The sequence below is a fragment of the Anguilla anguilla genome, chromosome 4 (assembly GCF_013347855.1).
Source record: "Anguilla anguilla isolate fAngAng1 chromosome 4, fAngAng1.pri, whole genome shotgun sequence".
In the NCBI taxonomy this organism is placed as follows: domain Eukaryota; kingdom Metazoa; phylum Chordata; class Actinopteri; order Anguilliformes; family Anguillidae; genus Anguilla; species Anguilla anguilla.
In genome coordinates, this window is record NC_049204.1 from 24,396,430 (window position 1) to 24,422,797 (window position 26,368).

The window sequence follows — 26,368 nt, forward strand, 5'->3', positions numbered from 1 at the left end:
AACTTTTCTCTGTTCACAACTACAGATGAAATCTTCCAACTGGACAAGGTAAACATAGTTGTGAGGTATATTTCGGTTAAGTAAACATTGTAATGCTTATGTGGGGTAAGGTAAACGTAGTTGTATGTCCAGGGTTAGGTAAACGTTATAAGGCATACCTAGGGTAAGGTAAATGTAGCTGGATGATTTATCTTGGGTTAAGTAAACGTTATAAGGCATAGCAAACCTACAGTAAGGTAGTCTAATTCAGGGCTGCCGTTAGCATGTCATAAATACGTTAATCTCAGGCACGGCTGCTGTTAGTGTGTTGTTGGCACATTAATTTCAGAATAGGCTGCTGTTAGCGTGTTGTTAGCACGTTAATTTCAGGCAGGGCTGCCGTTAGCGTGTTGTTAGCACGTTAATCGCAGGCACGGCTGCTGTCACTGTGTTGTTAGCACATTAATTTCAGAATAGGCTGCTGTTAGCGTGTTGTTAGCACGTTAATCTCAGGCACGGCTGCTGTCAGCATGTTGTTAGCACATTAATCTCTGGCACGGCTGCTGTCAGCATGTTGTTAGCACATTAATCTCAAAATAGGCCGTTGACAGCGTGTTGTTGGCACGTTAATCTCATACATGGCTACTGTTAGCATGTTGTTGGCACATTAATCTCAGGCAGGGCTGCCGTCAGCATGTTGTTAGCATGTTAATCACTGCAAGTTGCCATCTCCATCCTCACACGCAGCGCAGCAGCACTGGAGCTGGAGCTCGGAAGGCCGCAAGGCTTCAAATCACCCTTTGTACTCCTCCACACCAGATGGAATTAGCCTAAACCTCGGATCAGGGAAAAAGAGGGGGTGTGGGGGATGGGGGGCTGCAGCCTGCTCTTAATCACTGGGCTTTTTGTATTGAAAACAGTGGGAAATCTAGCAGCCACACGTCTCATGCTAATGAAAAGTGCAACCTAAGCTCGCTGCTCCTGCAGCTGGGCCTTGTGCTGCATCCCTGTCCCGTCTCACAGATGAATGGAAACCCCTTTCAAAGGCAGGCCTGGACTCGCTCTCTCATTGATAGCAGGTAGCCCGGCAGTACTTTGTAATAAGGGTAGGTCGTGTAACATTGATCGGAGTGTATGTATACTGGTTGCACAAACAGTTCTACCGTGGTCTCTCTGCACTATAATGATGAAACTGCTTTACTAATTTGGATGCTACACTGCTGTTATGGGAGCGAAGGACATGGCACAACATTAAGCTTTTCAATGACAGTAAAGGCGCTGTGTATTTGTGTAATGAGTCACTGGTGTCTTGAGCACTGAGGTGTATGTTAGTTGTAGTTTAGTGTGACAGGTTGTTTCAGTAGTGATTCATAATTTTTAAGTGTTTTAAATCCTCCTTTTAAAAACAGTCCAATGGGTGGCTTTGAAGGACATGTCAGTCAAGTTAGGATTTATGAGTGATATACCAATCATGTGTGACATCACATCCTGAACATCAGGGAAGGGTGTATTTCTGAGGATGTTATACATTGGAGAGTTGCACTTAATAATAATATTCTTATTCTTCAGTAAGTACAGAACCCAGCTATTTGTAGGTTCCACACCTGTTCTTCTATGGTAGATGTGGGTAGGGAAGATGTACGAAAGAGGATGTGTGAGGCATGTGCACTCGGGCCCACTGTGGGGTGTATACAGTGTGACCGCCCACTGCGCCAGTCTCCTGTTTTCGGTCTCATGTTTCCATAGCGACAGGGCCACAGTCTGTCACACTGTATTTGGCCCAGAAGGGTGATTCACCGGTAGTGAATCTGACCACATTGTCCACATGTGGCCCTTAGCCACATTCTCTGTGTGCTCAGCCCGTGTCTGTACCAGAGCCCTGATGGCTAACCACACCCCCAAACACACACACACACACACACACACACTAGGGCTGTCAAAAAATATTCGTTAGAAAATTAAGTTAGAAAACTATTTGAAAATCTTTTTTTTTTTTCAGTTCGAACCTAAATTTTAGGATTTGAATATTAGTTTTGGATCCTGTGTTTTTGATTCCACGTTTTGTAATTAACATAAATATACAGGCTTTAATTTCATGCGGCGAATCATGTTCATGCACACAAAGTTAATTTCCTGTGCTAAGGTTGCTTCCTCTGTCACATCAAAAATATTGAAAACTAACGGTGAAAATGGCAGAAGCATCGGAGGAGTTGGTCCCACTAGCTGGTAGTAGAAGCCGAATTTTTCGGCTTCTTGGCCATAAATGGCGTCAAGGAGTCGGACGAGATGTTTCCTTTCTCTTCTGATGATTTTGATAAAATTGGATGATGAAAGAAGTTAAACAAACTAAACAGAGTAAGTAATTAATGTTGTTTTAGGCTACAGGTATTAGCTGTTTGAATAGTTTTTGTGTTAAGAAATAAACAGGGATTTCCTATAAACAATCATTTCCCTATTATTATGATTAATAAATGCCGAGTTGTGGCAAATTACATCCACGAGAAAGTGCTTTATTCATTTGCGCATTAGGCTATAGAAACTGCAGGGGGCTCATTTATAAAATGAACTTTCGTGCATACGTCAAGTGAAGACCTGACGTAGAGCCACAACCGTTTCCACTGTCAAATCGGGTCATGTTGAAATTTGATTTGATTTTTGATTTGAAATTCGACGTGATTTTCTACTTGCGCGCCACACAGTTGATCTCAAATACATATTATAAATGAGATGTAGTAGTATGAAAGTTCACCGATGTCCTCTATTCTACTGCCCGCTTGTGGAAAACAACGTGCAGGCCAGTTTAGAGGGAGCGTCACGTGAATATTGCGCCCGAAAATAAGCAGCTTATTTTTGTGAATTATAGGCAAATGATATTCAAATATATTCGAACGCTAACTAATTGCAAAAGCTAATATTCGAACTCAATTTCATGGCACTTTTGACAGCACTTTTGACAGCCAACACACACACACACACACAGAGACTCACACGTGCACACACATGAACTCACTGGCGTATGCACACACACACACACTCACCTGCGTGCGCGCGCACACACCCACCCACCCACTCTCACCCATTTGTGTGCACACACACACCCACCCACCCACCCACTCTCACCCATGTGTGCTCACACACACTCTCTCTCCCGGGCCCTGGTCGCTGCTCTTCAGTGTGGCGTCAGGATGCGGTGAGCGCTCGCGGCAGCGCCGATGACAAGCGCTTGCGGCTGTGGGCTAACTACAGAGGCGCCGTGGCTCCAGTGGGTGAGAAGAAGGGGGCGGGGACCGCGCACGTGTTCCTCCGCCCCCTCTGTAGCGCTCCGTAACCACGGCTACCTGCGCCGCCTTGGGTCCTGCCGACCGGGGGAGGGGCCGACTGAAAGGTCAGGCTGTAGGCAGCTGAGATTGATGAGGGGGACAGGCGGGCGGGGAACTGTTCCGAAAGCCCCAGATCGGAGGGTTTGACGTTTCTGTTTCGGCTCGGCTGTCTGGTACTTTTCCGTCCCGCCCCTGGTACTTGCGCTCGGGTCTGTGAGAGGGTGGGATTTAAACAGCAGAGAGGGCTGTCTATCTAGAATCGGCATGCTGTTGAGCTGAAACCGCTGATATCCGTTTGCTCTGGGCTTGCAGAGATGCCTTACAGCCAAGTGCAACATTTCACCTTCATGCATTTGCAGAAAAAACAAAGTTGCAGCAATGCAACAGGAAGGAATTTTCCCACATATCTATGACCTGCTTAATTTATGAGAGAGGGCATTAGGCCCACTGCTCTCTAAATATTTAGGTCTTAGTTGTAATAATAATTATACTTATAATAGCGTATCCTCACAAACTTCCTGACGGTCCTACCAAACTTTAAGGATAAACTATGGGAGTACTCCGGCCTAGGGCAACATTTGCTCTGATTGGCTTTGGGTTAGCGTGGTGCCGCTCCTGATTCAGGTGGGGTTCTGATATGAAGAGTGCACACAGCCAGGCGGGCCCTGCTCCATTCCAGCATGGACTCCGCCATGTCAGTCGCATCCTGAGCTGTGTTTGGAGCCCAAACAAACAGGGGTCTGCTTCTCATTAACGGACAATGTGGAAAAACGTGATTTTCAAGAATGGTGGGTGGGGGGGGGGGTGTGTGGGGAGAAGTGCCTTTCTGAAAACGCATGAACCTCCGCGCTTAGAACCTCCGCGCTTTAAAACCGCGCCTCCGCGTTCCACGACTGACGCCCGCGTCCGCGCGGGAGGCCTCCCAAGTCGGCGCTCGCAGAGTAAACTCCCGCCCCGTCTCTCTGACGCAGGCGGAGGGCACGTATAAACAAACACGTCAGGCCGTCTCGCTGAGGGAAAATGCCTGTGCCTGTTCCCCCTGCCAGTAGACTGGGGGGGGGGGGGGTGAAAATAGCCTCAATAGTCGAAATCTGGGCGGAGTCTGCCGCAGCCTAACGTGCGTGCACCGCGAGCGCGGAACGCAGTGAAGACCGTAAGCGCCGGTCGCACACGGGACACTGAACACGCGTTCGTCAAGTGGCGGTTTACCGTTGCCCTAAATTAGCGTTTTCACACACATGCTCTCTCTGGCCTGGGAGTGTTCTTAGCCAAGTACACTTATGTTTTGCATTATGAAGCCACCCTGGAAAAGAGCATCTGCTAAATGAATGTAATGTAATGTCTTTGCCATCCCTCTCCAGACTCCCGCATGTTTTCGATGGCAGTGTGTTCTGTGTCTAATGTGTGTGTGTTCCCAAAATCGAGAATTTCTCCATCTCTTGCCAAGAAAAGAAAGTTTGGGAAAAGGCAGCAGTCTCATAAATCAGTTTTTAAACAGATAAAAAGTCCAACTTTCTATCTTTATAGTCAAAAATATACACTTAAAAAAAATTTTTTTTTTGCTAAAAAGCTCATGCTAACGTATTTCAGCTAGTTAGCCTTCTTCTGTTTCGTGTGTTTGTAATGTGTGCTCTCTGGTGCCCCCGCAGGTTTTAGATGGTGAGTGCAGAGGCAGTGCGGTATGCTGAAGCGTGCCTCCCTGTGTCAGAATGAGTGTCACGGATGGCGAGGGGACAGCTAGCCAAGACGGGAGGACCTACGTTCTCCAGATCTACCCGCGGCTCTCCCTGGAGACGGAGTCATGCTGCACCCTGCGCGTCTCCAAGGACGCCACGGCGGCGGCCGTCATCCAGGACGCGGCGGGCGTCCTGGGCCTGGACTGCTCCCTGCGCTACGCGCTGGCGGAGGTGAAGGAGTGCGGCGGGGAGGAGTGGGTCCTGGAGGCCAGCGACCTCCCCGTGCAGAGGGTCCTGCTGTGGCCCCGGCGGGCCCAGGACAGCCACCCGCAGAGCGAGGGCTTCTACTTCCTGCTGCAGGAGCGCAACCATGACGGCTCCATCCGCTACGTCCACCTGCCCGCCCTGCGGCGGGAGAGGGAGAACCGGCGGCTGCAGGCCCGCGGCTTCCTGCCGCCGCGCCAGGAGGACTTTGACGACCTGTGCAACCTCCCCGCCCTGACCGAGGCCAGCATCCTGACCAACCTGCGCTCGCGCTTCCACAAGCAGAAGATCTACACCTACGCCGGGAGCATCCTCATCGCCATCAACCCCTTCAAGTTCCTGCCCATCTACAACCCCAAGTACGTCAAGATGTACGAGAACCACCAGCTGGGCAAGCTGGAGCCGCACATCTTCGCCATCGCCGACGTGGCGTACTACGCCATGCTGCGCGAGCGCGTCAACCAGTGCATCGTCATCTCCGGGGAGAGCGGCTCCGGCAAGACGCAGAGCACCAACTTCCTCATCCACTGCCTGACGGCGCTCAGCCAGAAGGGCTTCGCCAGCGGGGTGGAGAGAACCATCCTGGGGGCGGGGCCAGTGCTCGAGGTAGGCAGATCCCTCCTCTGCTGTCTCGCACACTAAAGTCTTTGGTTTGGTTCTTAGTCAGCACACTAGTCTAAGGCTTGGTTCTTAGTCAAAACAATTGCAACTAAGGCTTGTTTCTTACTTAGTCAACACGATTGCAGCTAAGGCTCGGTTCTTCATGAACACACTGAAGTCAAATGCTTGGTTCTTTGTCACCGGCTGTAATTGCCATTCATGTAGATTGTTCATTTTTTCTAAACACGCTATGCGTTTTGTCTGATAGGTTGAAATTTCAGTGGGTCCCCCCAGCTGATCTCTAGGACTAGATAGCTACACTTCCGCTCTTTAGAGTTCCTGATGAGATGATATGAGCTTTCACCCGCCAGTGAACCAAAACGAGTGAAGTCCAAAAGCCAGAGCGCTCTGCATGAACTTTTCACAATAGCTTTTTTTTGGGATTGTTTTCTTGTAGCGGTTTGCTTTGGTTCACCTCTCTGACCCAAACTCTGGTATTTAGGAAGCGTACGTTTTTGTTGTCTTTCGCGCCCTGAGGACGAAAAAGGGCCATTTTCCGAGGCTGATGTTCCTGCTTTGACGTAAAAGCCATTTTGCAGAAAGAAGAAATGAGAAGAAAGACAGGAAGTGTCATTACTGTGCCGCGTTAACCCTTTATACGTCCCGCGTCCAGCTGACGTTCTTTACTGCAAGGGCGATAGGCTCTGCAAACCTTAACGGAGAAAGAGAAGAGAATTCCATTCTGTTTTTGACACATTTTGTGTTTCACGGGGAATGTGTGTGCTTGTGTTCGATTATTCCTTAATTTACAAAAGAACACAACTAATAATGGCTTTGTCATGTCAATGCTGCAATCTGAAGGTTACCTCTCAGTTTTACTGTCTGTAGCTGAAAGTGATCTTTAATGTGAAACAGACACTGTTCAAAGGCTGGGGGGCCGTCACAAATCGTTGCCTTCATCCTTCCATAGCGCATTTTTCCCTAAATCTAAAAATAAAGAGACCCAGTTGAAACGTCGTAATGTATCCCCAGGATGCACGTTTGAGGGTTCCTTATGTGAGGAAGCTGTTTATTTTGGAGTTTGAGGGTGCTTTCTCTTTCAGCGATACAATACCGCTGTATGAATTGGCCCCATTGTGCTGAGTCTGCCCCCGCCTCATGATTTGCTATGTGTAACCCGTTCACTTGGCCCACGTTCGGCTCTCGCTCATGAATTCCCTGTGTTTTTCTTCAAGTGTCGGAGCGCGTTGCTTAGAGGAAGATTCTGGCTGCGCGGCGGCTCCGCTAGCCCTGCCTCGGAACGACCCAGTAGGCCCGGCGGTCTGTTTTCGATGGGTTGCTCTTGTTCCGTAAATGTTGAGTTTGGGAGGGGGGAGAAAAGAGGAAAGGATAATGCACACGTAGCATCTCTGCGTAGCACGTGGTGGCGGAGATTGTTAAAAATGCGTGACGAGGGTTTTCATGCGCTTGCTCTGGACTCTCCTGCGTTAGCGGCAGTTTGTGTGTCGGTGAGAGCGTTGCGAAGTACGAGGGGATTGACCTTGTGAACTTTGTGACTTTGTGAGGAGAACTGTGAACAGCTATGTTAGGATCAGACGTTGATGATTGAGTTTAGCTCATGCGACCCTGGCAGTGAGTTCGCACGCTCAGCAGTGGTGGCGATGGAAGTATTTTGAAGGCCTTTCGTAATCCGAAAGCGAATGGACTCTCTGAACTCTCGTGGAGCAATGGCATTTTCATTTAAGAAAGATGGATAAAAAGGAGTCCAAGTGCTCGTATGTGTGCGCGTGTGTGTGAGTGCGTGCGCGTGTGTGTGAGTGCGTGCGCGCGTGTGCGCAATTTCTGTTTTAATTTACGTATGTTGTTAATTGTTTTGTTGTGGTTCAAGTCTGGGCCATTGCCCGTTTTAATCTTTTAAAAAATGATTATTAAATTAAAACCTGACAATATCTGTGTTCATAGAACGCAGTGTATATTCCTGCATTTTGGCTCTTTTCTTCTGCATAAAGAACACAGAATCCTGCATTAACACAACCGCTGTGTGTGTGCCTGTTTCTAGGGACTGAAGAAAGAGTGAGACCTTATGAACTTATATTTAATGATTTTAAACAGTCATAGTTTTGTGTGTGTGTGTGTGTGTGTGTGTGTGTGTGTGTGTGTGTGTGTGTGTGTGTGTGTGTGTGTGTGTGTGTGTGTGTGTGTGTGTGTGTGTGTGTGTGTGTGTGTGTAATGCAGGGCCTTATGGTTGGCATGCAAGGTGCTTTTTTTGTCGTACCGGCCTGCAGAATGTTCCGGCTCCTCCCCCCCTTAAGTGCAGAAAATGTAACAGGCAGGGCCGTGCGCTGGAGAGAACTGCAGCCTTATCAGATTGCACGAGCACAAGGGCCCGCTTTCGGCCTCTATCAGAGCCGTTCGGTCAGGTGACAGAGCTGCTCCTCCCCTCTCCGCGCAGACGTGTGGCCAGAGCGTGGCGGACGCGGAAGCGTCTCGTTGCGCGTAGCTGCGGCGTCCTGCGACGGAGCCCGTCCGCTTCCTGACGCGATCGGCGGCGTCTGGCGGGCGCAGGAAGCCCGCGCGGGGCTCCTCTTCTGAAGGAGCGTTTTTACAACGTGCGGCTCTGCCCCCGTCGCCATGGTGCCATATCCCCGCACCCCCCCCCTCCCCAAATCCCCCCCCAGACAGTCTCCTCATTCTCGTAGCCCGGGTGAAGTGAGTGCAGCTCACATCTGGAGATCCACTCTGTTACCACGGCTCCCATCTGGTGCGGTTTGCTGCTGCTTGTTTTTTTTCTCCTCCTCCTCCTCCTCCTTCTTCTTTCCTTTTTCTTTTTGGAAAATAGAAGCGAATTTGCTGTTTCTGTCTTTCGTCAGTCAGGGCGTACAGACTTTGTGAAGCCAGTGAGTGCGGAGAGTCCGTCGGGGGGATATTTGGTCAGTCGTCCTGGGGGGTATTTCACGAGGCAGGATTACTGAGTCAGCTGGATAACTGCGCTGAGTAAAACCCGGAATGGCTCTTTTCACTTCAGTCCGTGTTCCACATTTGGGAGGGTTCTGGGTTTTACTCGGTGCGGCTACCCAGCTAACTGAGTAGTCCTGCTCTGTGAATCCCCCCCCCACCCCCCGGAGCGCTGGGCTCACTGGGAAGCGGAGCTGAAGTGAAGCTGCAGGCGCGGGGCGAGGCGTGTGCCGTGTGCCGTCAGTCAGGCTCCGCTCGTTACCGCCCACCTGCGCTCAGTTTGTCGCGCGGAAGCCGCGGCGCTCCTCTCGGCCTCGGGCGCGTCCTGGAGGCCCCGCGCTGCGGCCCTCGGGCAGCGTGGCCGCGTGAGCCGCTTCCTGTGAGCCGCTTCCTGTGGCTTCCTGTCGGAGACGCAGTCTACCCAGCAACTCGGCAGTCTGAGGGCAGGAGAGCTGCTCCCGGGCCAAGGGCTCCACGGCGCCCCCGTCAGTCAGCGGCGGCCCACAATGCCCTGCCCGGTCACACAGACGCACACGCTCAGACGCACGTTCCTCTGCAGGCCTTGCTCTGGGTTCCATCCCCGCGCTCTGCGGAAGGGCCACACGTGCAGCAGCAGCCGTGCAGCAGCACCCATGCATGCTCCAGGGGAGACAGACAGACAGACAGACAGACAGACACTGCAGGGGTGTCTATTCTGTCATACCTGCTGCTGGAGCAGCAGCGCTAAAGAACTCCTGACTGACCAATCACTGCTCATTGAGGGCTTCAGAATGGACGTGTTTTCATGAAGCTCCTGTGCAGATGGAAACTGAGGATTTCCTTCCCTTAAGTGATCCCCCTGTCATTCGATCTCCCCCTGAAATTCCACCCCCCCCCCCCCCCAACCCCCCTCCCATTCTGCTTCAGCCTACCTTGCTGTATGTTCCTGATTTATTGCTAATTTTCCCAGGGTAGCAGGAGCGTGTTTCTTTTAAGTGTGCTCTTGGCTTAATCAGACCCAGCTTTAATCTTAAAGCTGGCTTGGCAGCAGCCTTCTCTGAAATACTTGCTCCTTTTTTTTTTTTCTTCCATCAGAGGCTAAAAATAAATGCGCACGCTAACGGTCTCATGATTGAATGCCAGCATTTTAGCCTCCTGTTCCTGTGAAGCAGTGGGCCGGGGCTGCTGGCAGAACTAAGCCACGGCAGTCCGTTAAGGCACAGGTCAATGTTCACACATAGCAGCGAATCGGCGACGCCGAACAGTCGATCTCCAACTGCCACTGAAAACAGTGCAGGCAGCGGAGCACCAGCTCTGAAAGCCTGTATGGAAGAAAGCTTTCATGAGAGGAAGCTGTTCCAGCGATCCAGCGTACAGTGGCGCTAATGTGGGATAGGTGAAAGGGGAGCTGTGTCTTTGCCGTGGTTGTGGTGGTGTTTTTATGGCTCCTGCAGTGTGCTGGTGGTCCCGGCTGACTTGTCCCCAGGCTGCGGTACAGGGGCTCTGGTTGGTGGTCGGCGAGCTGACAGGCTCCTAACCTCGGCCTCCATCCGGTGCCTGGGGGGGGGGGGGGGCTGTATGTGGCCAGCCTTATGATCGCGTGCAGCCCAAGGAGAGATGTAACGGCATGAAAATTTCATATCACGATTATCAGTATTATCGCGGTGTTGTTAAAATGTGCTGAAAATGTTCAAAAAGCGCTGATACACACACTGAAATCATTTCACCAAGTTTTATATTGAAAACCACAAATAAAATTAGCAGCACTATGCATTTTTTTTTTGCATAAACATTAAAATAATAACATAGCCAATACCTTATGTAAACATATGAAAACCATATCAAATGTGCATTAACATTAAAGATGGCACCATGTGGTCATGAGAGGTAACTGCACTTTGTGCACCTTTCAGATAAGAAAACAGCAACCAAGAAGACATTTCTTCACATTCTATGCAATGAGATCTAGTCTTTTACAGATTTCGCAGCTCTGGTCTGGTGCCTGAAGAGCTCGTAAGGGCAATCTCACTGTTTCATGCATCGCTGTTGGGAGAGTTTTCTGTTGTTCAGCCCAACTCTGTGAGCCATGTACTGTATATGCTTTGATGACAGGGATGTTGAGAATTCATCTAATTCCCCAATCCTTCACCCACATCACATTCCCCCCGCTCCCAAAAAATAAAAATAAAAATAAATATTCCTCCGTGAGGAATATTTACTGTGAGTTTTTCAAAGCACGGTTTTAATGATAATTAAAATTTGAAACGGTAATGCTAACCATCGGGAATTTTACCGTGGTTATCATTAAAGCCGGTAACCGTTTCACCCCTAAGCCCAAGCCTGTCGCGTGTCCTGCAGGGCGAGGGGAAGGTTTTTAACTGTGTCTGGACCCCCCCCCCCCCCCACTAACCCCCACGCCTTCTCCCTCAGACTTCCGTCTCCGTCTGGCCTCCACCCCCCCCCATAATCCCGTTCTTCCCCCACTGAGTTTTCCCCCTCTCAGAGCCCCTCACGGAAACGGAGGTGGAGTGTGCCGGCCTCGGGGGGGTGGGGGGGAGGGGGGGTGGAGGCCAGACGGAGACGGGGTTATGTGAAGAGAGAAACGGAGGTAGATATGGAGAGCTGGCAAAGAGAAAGACAGATGGAGAGAGAGTGAAAAAACTCCTCCGTTTGTCACTGAGGGGAATAGATTTTGTGGGGAGGTAGACGGGATTACACCGAACGCGGTGTTGAAGGAACATCTGCAGAAACAAACCCTAGAAATGTGAGACGGGGGCTGCTCCTGTCTGGCAGGAGCTGCGTCTGCGTGGGTGGGGGCAGCCAGGTAGAGCGCTGAATGATGTCTTTCTCTGGAACGGGCTGCAGGTCAGAGTGCTACGCTGGAGTTCGCCCTTTTACAGGCCACATGCATCAGTTCGATTGCAGACAGAGCGTCACAAGTCAGGCAGCTGTTTGGAAACAACTTGTGACCTTATCAGTATGCTCTCTCTCTACAGCTGTGTGTGCTAGCCTAGACACTGCCAAGCACAGAGCGTCATCAAAACACCAGCAAGGCACAAAGGATCAGATAAGGCTCTTCCCAAATAGGGTAAAATTGTTATCCAGTGCAGTCTAAAATTGGTTTAATTTTTTTTAAATTCCTTTTTTAAGTAGTTCAAGCTTTTGAAGTAATCTTTGCTTTCAGTTCTCTTTTAGAACTGAAGAGAAGTTGCATTGTGGGTGGCATTGTGGTGTCCATGACAGGGGATTTTTGAAGCCTTCGTTGCTACATTGAATTTCACACGTAACGCTTTGACCCATTGGGTTATGCGGATCTATAATTACCATGGTCGCATGAAATTTTAGAGTCGATAAAAATACTTGCAACTGCCTCTATGAAAATGTGTAATTATATTATTAAATAAATTTAACTCATTTGAATGTCTTTTGTTCTTTGGTTTGATATTTTGGTTTGTGGGTGTAATCTACGGGAAAATAGAAGGCTGAAATGTAAGAGTAAACCACGTGTGAATATGCTCTCTGCTGTTTTTCAAATGTGATATTTCACTACTGCAACTCAATTCAAATATAGTATGAGAGTGAGGTTAAATGTCAAATATGAGCACCCAGTAAACTACATGGGAGCATGAAGACATTTTCTGTAAGATATTCTCTGCGCACATAGGTGACCGTTGCATCGGTGACGGTTCGGGGTCATATCTAGGTGCTACTTTGTGGTCAATGAGCTGTAGCTGCATTGACCACAAAGCAAGGGAATTCCTAATTAGGAATGAGGAATTCATAGTACTTTATCTGGTTCTGTTTTAAAGGGTTAATGAATGTACAGTAGAATATCATGCTTTCATCCATGCCCTTGCTGGTTGTTGCTTCATTGTTTTTGAGGTGTTCCCAAATGTGCATATGTAAAAAAAAGGTGAGGTTAGTTGCATCCATGTTGAAGGTTCTGCACTTCTCCACTGTGCTGAGCAGTAGCCATGCTCTGAGAATCAGAATTCACTGGTTCTGTCCAGGACTGCGCTGTAGATTTCACACAAACCAAAAATGTTCTTACATGCAGTTTGCGAGTCCTTAGTTGGGTGAGTTGGGTGAGCTCTACGCTGCTGTGAGAATTTCTCAACTGGCATTCAAGCACCCCCACCACCACCACCACAACCAATGGCCATGGTCTTCCCTTTTCTGAAGAACAAGTCGTACAGGTTTCCCTCTCTTCACCCCCGCAGTGCTGAGAGGGCTCTTTCTGCAGTGGCTCCTCCCCCTCCTCCTTGAATGACAACTTGATGTATAGAGGGTATGCACCAACGTCACTTTCCCACCGGAATACGCCCCCTCAGCCAGACCGAGTGGCAAAACATGCTGCGACATGGCTGCCTTTAGTAGAGGAAATTGCAAAACCAGGAGTAAAACAAACTATTATTTGCTTAGATTAAAGGTAGTTGGACTCGACAGTGATCCTTACAACTTACCAAATAACCAGTGGTCCATGAACATTCAACAAGAAATCGGAGCTATTTTTTTACAGACTGCCGTAAGCTAAAGAAAATAGAAACAAATGCATCGCTGCAATTCGCAGACACAACTCGAATCCAGGCACCAAAACGTGGATTTGCGGTTGTTATTTTGTGTCAGATATGTTGGATTTTTGGGTAAAATCATACCTTAATTTATATGCTTGGCTAGCTAACACTATCAAACCATCCCCCATTTGTTTGTAGAATACAAGGCTCATCATCATGGATGTTTTTTAATAAATGCTGACAAAATCTTTACAGTTACACAGAATATAAATGAAAGATGCTAAATATTTAATTGAAGAGTAGTCCACAGTACATAACTTAAGGTATGATTTTACCCAAATATTTCGGCAGTCTGTAAAAAGATAGCTCCGATTTCTTGTTGAATCTATTTGTACAGTCAATCGCACAACAGCTCTTTCCCATTTTAGATGTGTTTTTTGTGTTTTCGCGGTATTCAAGCTGAACGCTAACGCTGCCACTCCGTAGTCTTTCTGCCACTCAGTGGGTGTAACCGCAGTGACTTCCACTTTCTGTGACATCATGTGCATACCCTCTATGCAGAGTGGGCAGTGGCTCCTTCTGCTTTGGCTCCTCCTCCTCCCCCTTGAGTGACAGATTGATGTACGCACAGTGGGCCGTCAGGTTCTACCCAGCATGCCCGGCGGGCTCTCATTCAGCTGGCCCGGCTCTGTTTTTGTTGCAGGGGGGAGAGAGACGGAATGGGCGGGGAGGGGGTTTAGCCTTCCTGAAAGAATGTTTGTTGGCGAAGGGGCAGCCGTGATGGATGGACATGCACTGGAGCCCCTGGAGAGGAGGAGGCCGAGGGGAGCGGAGTGATGGCCTGGCTTCTAAATGCACCCTGAAGAACGGGCCCCCGGTTCTCAATCAGCGGACCGCCTCAGAGTGCCACGGGTTTTTTTTCTTTCCTTTTTTCTTTCCATGACTACTGTTGCTCCACTTTCCGCATTCCACAGAGTCTCCCGCTAATTACCCTCGAGCAACCGTATCCATTTTCAGACACATTCAAGCGTGGCGTGTAGGTCACGGAAACGATTGATCGGTCGGCTGTACTGTTTTCACGGTATTGAGCCTGACTGAAGTGGAATGTATCGATACGGACCCGTGCTGACCTCATCCGTGAGAGAGAGTGGTGCGCAGTTTGGGCGCTCTAATCTTCGGGATCGCTGAAGCTTGCAGGCAGCTCAGTCCCGTGGCTCCATACCCTGCTCTAGCCATGGTTTAGAGCCTTGTTGGTGTGTCTGCAGAGTAACCTGAGCTGTTGGAGGAGGCTCTCTATCGCCCTCTCTCTCTCTCTGCACGCTTTGATGAGGTGTCGGTTGGTGGGTGGGTCCTGCGCTGCAGACGGATGGAGACGTTGTTATTGTCGGGGGAGGTGATCCCGGTCGCTCACCGGCCTGTCTGTTCAGGTTAGCTTGAGGAGACCGCTCAGCGGTTGACCCTGTCACCCTCCGTACTGACCCGGCAGTAGAGCCCCACTGTGGAATGAAGCCGAACTTCCACTGAAAAAAGCCCTTTTTGGGGACAGCACCCAAATTCAATTGCATTTACACCGAGACAGTTCTTATTAGAATGCTTAGCTTCCTCTTTGAATGACTCTAAAGAAGGGCTGGGCTGAGACCGCTATTTGCGTAAAGTCGCTTTAGTTGTTCCTGTGTAGTTCCTCTGATCTTTTTTTCGCGGTAAAATCGGTGGCAAGGTTCCACAGGACCAGTCGAACCACTCTGAATAGTTTCTGCAGGGTGCCGTGCTCTTCATTTGTACCTCCCGCTGAATGTGGCCTAATTGTTGTGACTGCGATTGCTGCGAAATACGCTGCTTAAAAAAAAAACCGTCCCCTGGACAGGCGCAGCCCTTGAAGCTTATGAATGCACCAGTGAGGTCCACCACGGGCCACCGAGAGGGTTCAGGGACGCTGACGGGGCCACCTCCACCGACTTGCGCCCGCTGTGACCTGTTGTGGTTCGGCTCACGGACAGGAATTTCATTTTGAATCATGACAGGAAATTTGTGCTCTTATTGACAGGGATTTTCAGAATCAGAATCAGAATCAGAATCGTATTTTATTGCCAAGTACATTTACACATACAAGGAATTTGCTTTGGTCAACACACCGAGGCAGCCATCTGCGGCGCCAACTTATTAGATGAGAAATGACACAATGGGTCACAATAGAAAATTTCTGTCTGTGAGGTAAAACGCACGTCACTCTTGCCATAAGCCAATGAAATGGACTCTGTCAGTGTCACTATGAGGGTAAGTCTGCGGGGGTGGGAGGGATATACCATCCATTCATCCACCCGTCCGTTATCTAACCTGCTTATTGGGGGAATATACCGGCAATAAGCAGGTATATACCAACTGTAATGCGAAGTGGTCCGGCTCACAGACAGGAACTTCCTACTTCCTATCGGTCTGATATCCCCGCCCCCCATCCAGGAGGTGAATTTTTGGCGGCAGGATGTGCTTTCTGCATGAACTTCCCCTCTCCATCGGCCCGTCTCCTCGCAGGGCGCTGACAAACGCTGCATTGTTTGGCAGGAAGTCCAGAGGAATCGTGGGTATTTTGGCGGCCATTGTTTGCCCCAGGACTCCACTTCCACTCTAGCGGGGCTTTGACCATATTTGGTCGGGCTTGACGCCTGAGCACACAGAGACTACGACAGGAAGTGACCATATTAACGCTCGAGGCAATCGACAGACGTCATTTCCAGGTTTTACGGCCCCTCTTCCTGACGCAGCTGTTTAAGCCAATTGTCAGGCCCAAAATGTAGAAACGCGCGGAGCTAGATCAGATCCGTCCGCCCGCTCTTCAGTAGAGGCTGCGTTACAGTGGGGCCACACCCGTGTCTCAGTGCACCCATGTGGTGCAGAACTGAGCGCGTGTCCTCAGAGCACCGCACAGCGTGTGTGGCGTGGAGCGTTTGATAAGATCTGGCGGCTGAAAATGACAGAATAAAGTAGAGCTCACACTGTCTGAAGCATCATTACGCCACTGCATCTGCTGACTCCGGCATTGTTATTTTGGGTCACAGTGGTCTGTGCCTCCAGACGTGCCCCAGACTGGTAACACAGTCGTGAGAAAGTGATTGTAGGTGCAGTAATGTGTTGTTTATGGATTGTTTTACTGCAAGTGCATTTAAACGGAGTCTTAAATTAAACCCATTTTCATCTCCAGCACTTTCTTTTCTTAAACTGGTCTGAACGATCTCAAATCATGCTCTCGCCAAAGCTCTGAATTTCTTCATAACTTTTGCTGAATTCAAGTTTGTCTCGAGAGATGCGGGCCACATTCCAGTTTTATTTGGTCGTAAGTAATGGAAGTCATTCAGCTCGGGGAGGGGGGGGGGGGTTCTGACGCTATCGTTTGCTCTCCGTCACAAAGTTGGAATGTTTCCACAGGACGGCTTCAGTCGGTTCTTGTGAAGTCTCTCGAGCGTTCACTGAGCACCGCCCTAGGACTGGCACCTGCGCCACACCGCCACGTGCAGTCTCCTGGCCTGGTGTCCTGGTTGGCATTGTCCTGCTCCAAGTCGTCACCACAGTATCAAGATGAATTGTTTTCATTTAAACTTCCGCGTTTGCAGGTTTACAGTTTACGCTAACAGTTTACGCAGCCCCAAGCAGAAAACACAGTACAATGTGCTTAATGAGATCACCTTTAATCAACAAGACGCAGAGGGTCAAAATCCACGAGGCTTCTAGCATTAGCATAGCTGTCGGGTAAACTATTCTAATGTAAGGTTCTGTCTTGTATTGCTATTTTGAACTTCCTGCTAAACCCAAGGCAGACAAAAAATTGTTTCAGGAAAGCGATATCTACGATCTTTCTGCAAAGCCCGTTGCCTAGCATCTGCTTGTCCGTGTGGCCTGTTGGGTGCTCTTCTGTCTGCCTGGCATCAGAACTTTCACAACTCGTTCCTCCATCATGAGTTTCTCTTTAAGCCGTAAAACATTGGATGACCCTGAAAACGAAAAAGGATATTTACCGCTAGCAGGCTGGGTTTGCCGGCAGTCCAGATGTAGCGAAAGTTTGTTAAGCTGTGGAAAAACGATCATCCACATGCTTGCCTGTGTTTCACTGAAGTGTTATACAGGCTTAGCAATGTTGGAAGTCTTTTGAAAGCAGAAACCTCAGGTCATGCCTGTCCCCGTTAAATCATATGATTCACCGCTATAGTTCTGTTCATGGGAATGTCACCCAGCTCGTAAATCACTTGGGGAAGATTTGACACAAAATGAAAGTGCAAATGAGATTGAACCGTAGATACCCTTCAAAAGCAAAGCCGAGGCTCTGCTACTTTCACTGTGCAGCTTAAATGTTTTTTCATCGTGAAATGGCCTACATCTTCTGTGTGCTGCTGAGAAACCTTCCTTTTTAATAATAATAAAAGAAATGCTTTGAACGTTGATTAAATTAGGATTGGCTGACCTGCAGGTTCTGTTCTTTTGAAGCAGACGCTGTCTCTTATCTTTGATTTGCATTTCAATTTTTTCTGTTCCCAGCTTGAAACTCTGTCTTGAAACATTATCTAAATATCTAATCATTGTTTTCTGGGTACATTGCTCACACTTCTCTCAACTGTCCTTCTGTATTCAGGATAGAAGAGGTCAGTTTTAAAAGAACTTGAGGCTTTTTTCAGAGCTGCAATGTTTGTGAAAGATTTGGTGTTTTTTATTGTTGTCACTTCTGTTCTTGTTTTAGATTTGAAAGTAGGCTTCACATTGTAAAAATAAACCCAAACAGTCAGCAAAGATGCAAGAGCAGTTGCATTCATTTGCGGGTTCAAAGCTGCCATCTCCTCCATCATGGAAAGCAGCCTCATTTTGTGCACTGATTAATGTGAAATAAAATCCAAAATGCTCATGTTGCCAGTACATTCTAAGCAGAAACCATACGGAAGACGTTGTTTAAGGAGTGCACTGCACGCTCCCTCAGAGCTGCGGTGGACTCACATGATTGGTAAAATTTAGCCACCTCTCTGGACGGCTTATTGGCTGTGCTTGGCCTTGTGGCAGCCCCGCTCTCTCCCAGCCCAGACGAACGGCACTCCTGCTAGTTCCACAGCCTTTTAACAAAAACAATAATTGCCGCCTCCTTCACGGAGACAAACTATTCTGCCCAGGTGGAACTTTTGACGGGGTGCACGAGCGGGGGTGAGGGGTGTCATCCCTCAGGGGGAGCGTCGGGCAGGGGACAGATTCGCTGACGGACGCTCGGTAAGGTTACCAGGCAGTGCCGGCCCCGTCCCACAGGCGCTGTTCATGGATCAGCTTTAGGAGATGTGGGACTTTACCCCGTCGCATTCTCACCCTCTGATCATACTGTACCGCACTCCAGAAGCCACGGTGTTGAAGATGGTCCCACAGTGTGCAGGTCTGGCCCGCGTTATTGGCGAGTTTTGTTCGATTTAGATTCCCTTTGTCATGGTGTAGAACGCGGCCCAGTTTGAGTCCTGCTCTATTGCTTCTCCAGTGTTTTTGTAGGATCGTTTCCCATTGTATCATGGGTAGTTGGACTGCCACACATGCATACGTGGCTGTTTGTACCCACGCCGGGGGAAGTGATGTCAGGAAAAAAGTCACCATAAATCTCCAGCTCTAATGTTGTACTTGGGCTGAGTAAGGCTGTTGGGAATGGGCAGTGGTTCACTGCACATGTGTTTGCAATAAGTGGCAGTGTAATTAGTTTGAATTCCCTCAGATTTTAACTTGGTGATTTTGATTAATGATATATCTTTATTTTTGTCTGAGAGGAGACCCTTTGAAACAGTTCAAGGCTGTGTTTTCATGAGTGATGACATCTCGGGCGGAATTGGAGAGGACGTGATCTGATTGGCTGTGTGGTGAGGATCTGATTGGTGGGGCTGGGCCGTGCAGCGCTGTTGTGGAAACGCAGGCACAGGGAGCTGGTACCGGAGGCCACCTGAGATAGTGGATGAGCAGGAACACGTCGGGACAGGCACTCCACACACCAGCCCGCCAAATGAAACTCCCTCGCTCTCCTCCTCCCTTTTCTCTCTCTCTTTCCCTCTTGTCTCTCTCACTCATACTTTTTGGTCTATTTGTATCTCTTTCTCTCTCACACACACACATACACACAACAGATGTTTACGTTTATGCCAGTGTAAACTGGTAAACGGAGCCGTTGTCATGACTACGCACGGGCCGTGTCTGGCTGCTTCCTCATACCTCGGCCGCGGCGCGGCGCAGCGCGGGAGCAGCTCTGGGCATGTCCGAATGCGAGCGCCGCAGGAACACGTTAAGAATTCAGCGCAGAGGAGAAGGTTCCCAGGGTGGGGGGGGGGGGGACTTGGCCCTGCTTGGCGTCACCAGCACTTTCCGCTGCAGTGTGAGGGACTGCCAGCAGGAGCGCGCTGTCTGTTTTAATCGGGGCCTGGAACAATGGCGGGCCAGAGCTGGAGCCCTTTCACAGCAACCGTTCTGTTTAGGCCAGCTAATCCTGACCGAAGGGGAGGAAACGAGAGCCAGGCGCTCCCAGCCTCTCTGTGTGTGTGTGTGTGTGTGTGTGTGTGTGTGTGTGTGTGCGTGCGTGTGTGTGTGTGTGTGTATCCGTGTTGGGCGGGGGGTGTGCAGGTGTGCATGCGCACATATACCTTTTCCTCATCCGAGCACTCAGGAGTTAATTTGGAACACATGCGACGTGCTTCTGATTTAAATCTGCCTTAATCCAGTGCAGCAGAGGTAACGCGGGGTTATGAGGGTTCTCATCCAGCTCCTCTTAGTGCTGCTGCCACATCCTGCTCAGGAACGACCGGGGCAGCGGCTGCCTCGAAACGGCTAAAGCCCTGTGAAACGGGTCATCGGGTCGCAAGGAGGAGGGGTCTAAATTAGGCAGACCCCCCACTGCCGCTCCACTCACACCCCCCTCCCGCAGAGAGCCTGCCCTCTTACCCTCTTCCCGTTACGAAATCTGCCGCCCCCCCCCCCCTTTGCGAAATTTCCTCCCTGCTCACATTTTCACCCTCCACCCCCTCCCCACAATACCAGCCCTATTTGCGATGCGTGAAGCGGTCTTCCCCTACGGAAGGGCTTTGTCGACCCCCTGTTTGTGGGGAACACTGATCCCCATTCAGGCCCGTGGCTGGCCCCCCGGCTGCGGGTGGCATTCGCCCTGGGGGGGGGCGTGCTCATTCATCAGCGCGGCCCGGTGTTTTCCCTGTACCGCGCGCGGCCGCCACAGGCCCAGCTTTGTGTCCTCAGCCCTGACCCTTCCTCCGCTCTCACACATGCTCACCTCCATTATGACATCATGTCTGACACTCATGTTATGAGTGTCAGGGAGTGGCATGACCTATGCACCAGCCCACACTTGGCCTTTAAATAATTTTGCTTGACAGTTTGCTATAAATAAAGTTTTTGTATTTGAGCAATTGACGTACGTTTTCACTTATTTTCAATGGTTGTTCTGTTTTATTTACATGTAGTTAGTTATTTGTAATGCTATTCCGTAGTTGTGTTTATCAGCTCTCTCTGGCGCTATTGATTCAGGAGAGCGCAGTGAGGCGCGTGCTTCTTATCTCAGCACAGTTGGCAAGTCTGGCTTGCAGGCACGAGCCGGTCAGGTTTCGCGTGCGTTTAGCGTGCTTTGTGTTCTTTTGGCTTTGCTGACTTGGTAAAGACAGAGCCGTGTTCATGTCAGCGCAGAGTAACCCGTGAAGGCTCGCTCATTGTCGAGTGTTCGGCGGTCCTTTGATGTTTGATTGCTCTAATCTCTTTCCTTGCCCGTCTGTGCTCGAGTCCGGTCTTTCATGGAGGGGATAATGTTGGCTCTGTTATGTGTGGCTCTGTTTGACTTAATGAGGAGATGCTTTCGCACCCTGAAGTGGGGGAGCCAGCGCTTCGCCACACAATAGCCCAGTTTCCTTCCTGTTTCTTTCTATTTTGGTTTTAATATTGTACTGCTCTGACTTTTGCTGCTAAGCACTTTGGACTGCAATTTTGTAGTATGGACAGTGTTGTACAAATATGAATGTTTTTCATAATAAATTGGTGAAGTTTGTTTGGAAAAAGAGAAAAACGTTTTAGACCCGTTTGCCTGATTAAAACTTGTCTTCTTTTCCAAAACAGGCATTTGGCAACGCGAAGACCGCCCACAACAACAACTCCAGCCGATTCGGGAAGTTCATCCAAGTCAATTATCTGGAGGGCGGGGCTGTCCGGGGGTGAGTCATTTTTGCCCTGTGAACGCTCTGCACTCTGCAGTACTCCCAAATGTTCACCTGCCCAGAAATTATTTTGCATTTCGCATCCCCTTACAGTTAGCGTGTGAAATAAGTCGTCTCTGCTTCACAGGAAATGCATGCCAGGAAGCCTTTGTGCAGTAGTTATTGGGGTAGAGATCAGACGTTTCTTCCTCTTGCTGCCATATCTGTGGTTACGGCATGAGTCAGAACGTGTCACTTCCTCCTCGCACAGGAAGCGCTTCTTCTGGTTCAGGAAGTGGGGGCTGCGTAGGTCGAAGGCTGCTTGGGTTTGCTGGAGGTCATCGGACCCTGAGATCATTTCTGCTTCCGTTCCTGAGTTCTGTCATTGTGTCTGAAAGGCACCCTTTGTGCAACGAGAGGATAAAAAAGAATAATATACTTATAAAGGGGGAAATAAATGCGAACTGAGGATTGTTTTACATCCTGTTGTACCGAGAGCCAAGCTGTTTCCTAGCTGGCACGCTGAAGGGTCTCTCTCTCAGCATCAGTCACAGCTGACGGTGTACTTCTGCCACACATTGAATAGTTTTTTCTTATGTTCAAAAAAAAGTGTCTTTTCCAGTAACAAGCCATTAAGTGCAGTTTTCAATTTGTACATGAACTCAACGCACTCATTTAAAGGCAGATATTGGACATCTTGCCGCTTTTTGTGGCTTTTGTACTTTTTTCAGCTGCGTTGATCTCACTGTAATCATGTGGGTGATGCATGCACCTTTTCCTGTTTGCGGAACCAGATCCTTTACCCAAATTTTTTTTTTTTTTTTTATGTACATCTGTTCTGGTTTTTGCTCATCTACCCTTCAGCATGATCAGTTGGCCACACTCGGTCACAATTTATGGATATGCCGGTTGTTAATGACTAGACGGCAGATTATTTTGGAAACCGTACCTCAGCTGAAGCCAAACGGGCGGAGTTTTTATGCTAACTGCAGATGCCCATGCATGAGTGTGCAACCCGCAGAGGCTGAACTTCTGCATCAGTTTTTCCTCACTGTAAGCAAATGGCTATAAAAATAACCTTTGACAGTGTGCTGGTGAAGGCTGTTATGAGAAGCCTGAGACCTTGCTGAGCCGAACGCTACGTTCTGACTGTTGGGCTGTGAGTCTCGGGGTAATCAAACACAGCACCAGCATCGGTTTTATCCAGAGATCTGTGTTGAGCACTGGTGTCGTAATCAGTGGGCTTGGAATGTAAGGGTAGAAAAAAAAATATGCCATTCAAACTGAATAACTGCATAATAATGTAAGGACATGGCGTTCTGTGTTTGAGTGTGTGCGCGCGCGCATGTGTGTGTGCTTGTGTTCGGTTGTGTGCACGTGTGTGCACGCCATTTTAAACCTGGGCTAAGATAATGCAATAGAAGAAATTACTAGTTGTTGTTTATTAGATTAGCTAGACCCAGTTTGTATGCCGAGGACAACACAGCTTGCCAGTGTGGAAGTCTAAATGGATGCATCCTCCTCCAATGGCTGGCCTATTCACTGACACTAACAGTTATAGGGTTAGAATTTTAATTTGCTTGCGTCATGGCAGTTTAGTAAAAAGCTCATTTAGTTTTTAAACTCATATTTAAAGCGAGGTGCTGCCTCTGTGGCTTTGCATGGTACTTTGTGGCAGTCTCCAGTAGACCTTGAGGACATTCTGTTTCTGTATCCTCATATGATTTTTAGCCCTCCCCCCCCCTCACCTAACTGTCAGGCCTCTCTTCACATGAGTTACCTCTGTAAACTGCAGCCAAGGGGCGAGGGGGAGTGGGTCTGTCCCGAATGTCTCTGTCTCTGAAATGGTTGCCCCTCCCATCGCAGGGCGGTTGTGGAAAAGTACCTTCTGGAGAAGTCTCGGCTGGTCTCCAGAGAGAAGAACGAAAGGTAAGACAGCCCCGGGAACGTCGCGACCTTCGACCCACGACCCACGTAAGCCCGCGTGAGGAGAACTGCGAGCGGTTCCCCCGGTGTCGGCGGTTCTCAGAACCGGGCCCGTGCGGGTGGGAGGCCCCTGTCAGTTCGCCTGGAAATCCCCACCGGTTTTATTTCGGCTGTGATCCAGAGCCCTGGACTCTAATGCGCTCCATATGCGCTGCTAATTACTCCTGACGTTTTAGGAACTGTGTAATTTCAGCCCTCGCGGCTTTCAAACACGGCGGCTAATTATACCGGCAACACTGTGAAACACTGGTGTAGGATCCATGTCGGAATTGCCTTCCCTGCAGGAACTACCACGTGTTCTACTACCTGCTGGTGGGGGCATCGGAGGAGGAACGCAAGGAGTTCAAACTTCTACAGCCTGAAGACTACCTCTACCTCAAGCAGGTACGCTGCCCGGGCAACCAGGCCGCCGCGGTGAGTGCCGCGTGCCTGACCGCGCCCGCTCGCTCCTGTGTCCCTTAAGGGTGGAGGGGAAGCCCCCTCTAACGCCTGGCCCGGTCATGGCTGAGGCTGAAACTGCGTGTGCCTCAGTGTGAGGAACTCTGAAGCCGCTGCTTCCTGTTCTGGCCCGGGCTGCGGGGCTCCTGAATGCGCTGTGTGCTGCAGAGCATCTGTACATGGCATACCAATCAGGCCTGCTTTGTTCATCCCCCCCTGCCCGTTCTCACCTTCTCCCTCCCTCCCTCCCTCCTTCCTCTCCCTCCCTCCCTCCCTCCCTCGCTCGCTCACTCTCTCTCCCTCACAGCAAAACTTTAAGATTGAAGATGAAGAGGATCTGCGCCACGACTTTGAGAGGCTGCAGCAGGCCATGGAGATGGTGGGCTTCCTCCCCGCCACTAAGAAACAGTGAGTGGAAACAGTGTCATTTCCTGTCGCCGTCGTCATGGAAACTCATTCGGGGCTAAGCAGACCCCTGTATCGATGACAGAACCAGACGTGCAGCCTCATGTGGATCGCAGGAACGCCTGCGATCCGCATTTCATGCGCATTTACGTCGCATGAAATTTTAGGCTTCTGGCTGACGCTCTTATCGGCAGTGAGTAAATAAGCAAAACGAAATGTGTTTTTCCTCTTGGTCTGGCTATTGAACCTCACGGAGTGAAGTAAAATGCAGTAACGAAATTCTGAATGAGAACTACAACCCAGGCGAACAGTTTCAGCAGGGTGGGACTTGTCAACAAAGGCGCAAAAAAATGCGCCAACAAAGGCCAGCAAGTGTGTGGATTGCTCGCCGGCCCGGGGTTGGTGCCAGAAGGAAGAGCGGGGTTACGGACGTGCGTCTGCTTGTTTACTCGCGCGGCTTGAGCGGACGCCAGGGCCTGAAGTCGCGGGGAGCCTTTGTGCCATTGTGTCACCGCCAAAGAACGGGCGAAATGAGCCTCTGGTGGCGTTTGAAATTTTAATGAGGCCATTATCCGCACAGCGTGCTCGAGATTGAGCCGCCTCCGTAACGCTGCTGCTGAGCTTCTTTTCTTTTTTAAATTTATTTATTTTTTTGCAGGATTTTCTCAGTACTGTCCGCCATCCTGTACCTGGGCAACGTGACGTACAGGCGCAAGTCGACGGGGCGGGACGAGGGGCTGGACGTGGGGCCCCCGGAGGTCCTGGCCACCCTGTCCGATCTGCTCAAGGTGACCATCTCCCTCACGGCCACACATTAACCCTGTAAGGTGTGAGGTCACAAATACGTGGTTGGAATGTTCTTGACTGAACATTCTAATGCTGATGTCACAATTACTACTGGTAACCGAAAGCTGTGGAGCTCTGGAACATTCCAAAAAGCCCACTCGCAAAGGGTTAATCTGCATTCAGACATACCGGTACCGTGCAGAACTGTGCTTATCTGTGATGTACCCACGGAATTCCTCCCCCTAGCGCAGCTGTGAGTAGGAGGGATAGAGACTGGATTGTGAGGGAGGGATTTTAATAGTCGGGTTTATCTTTTTGTGCGTTACTTGAATTTGCATGTTGTGAAATAGTTATTGAGATTATTCGCATAGCACAGGGAGATTAACCGCTTCATCTCAGGAGAACTGCCACCCCACTGAACCCCCCCCCCCCCCCCCCACACACACCCCCCCAGCAGAAAATCAGCCTCTAATGCTAACTTTCCAGTGAATATGTGCGTTGTCCCTGGTCACGCAGGTTAAAGAGGAGCTGTTGGTGGAGGCGCTCACAAAAAGGAAAACGGTGACGGTCAACGACAAGCTCATCCTGCCCTACAGCCAGAGCGAGGTAGGTGACGTCAGCGCCTGCTGCTCTCGGGCCTCGGCGGAGGGTTTTTACTCACCGCGCTCCGCCGTCGCTCTCTCTCCAGGCCGTCACCGCCAGGGACTCCATGGCCAAGTCGCTGTACAGCGCCCTGTTCGACTGGATCGTCCTGCGCATCAACCACGCGCTGCTCAACAAGAAGGACATGGAGGAGTCCGTTACGGTGAGACCCCCGGAGCGGCGGAGCGCTCCTCTCCAGCGCCAACGCAAACCGACCGTGAGAAGCGTCTGTTAGCAAGCTGGCCAACGTGTGTGTGTGTGTGTGTGTGTGTCTGCGTGTCCACGTGTCCACGTGTGTATGTGTTTGCGTGTGTGTGCGTGCGCTCGCATGCGTTTGTGTGTATGTTTGTGTCTGCGTGTCTGCGTGTCTATGTGTGTATGTGTTTGCGTGTGTGTTTGTGCGTGCGCACGCATCTGATAGCCTTTTCCCATTCCAGTGCTTGTCCATTGGTGTGCTGGACATATTCGGGTTTGAGGACTTTGAGACCAACAGCTTCGAGCAGTTCTGCATTAACTACGCCAACGAGCAGCTTCAGTATTACTTCAACCAGCACATCTTCAAGCTGGAGCAGGTGAGCTTGTTCGTGTGGCGATGTCATTGAGGCGAGGACCACAGAGGAAGTGACCCGCAGGTCAAT

At 49.8% G+C, this 26,368-nt stretch overlaps 1 protein-coding gene across 10 annotated transcripts in view; it reads left to right on the forward strand.

The window, feature by feature from the left end:
* LOC118225161 (unconventional myosin-IXb) overlaps window positions 1–26,368 on the forward strand; it is a 66,603-nt gene that overhangs the window by 13,846 nt on the left and 26,389 nt on the right. For all 10 annotated transcript variants that reach the window (XM_035413223.1, XM_035413225.1, XM_035413227.1 and 7 more), the window contains exons 2-10: window positions 4,949–5,845; window positions 21,397–21,491; window positions 23,340–23,402; window positions 23,744–23,843; window positions 24,205–24,305; window positions 24,961–25,090; window positions 25,605–25,694; window positions 25,777–25,893; window positions 26,168–26,302. In XM_035413223.1, coding sequence (XP_035269114.1) covers window positions 5,009–5,845; window positions 21,397–21,491; window positions 23,340–23,402; window positions 23,744–23,843; window positions 24,205–24,305; window positions 24,961–25,090; window positions 25,605–25,694; window positions 25,777–25,893; window positions 26,168–26,302 — 1,668 coding nt within the window. In that variant the 5' untranslated portion in view covers window positions 4,949–5,008. The remainder of the gene's footprint in view (window positions 1–4,948; window positions 5,846–21,396; window positions 21,492–23,339; window positions 23,403–23,743; window positions 23,844–24,204; window positions 24,306–24,960; window positions 25,091–25,604; window positions 25,695–25,776; window positions 25,894–26,167; window positions 26,303–26,368) is intronic.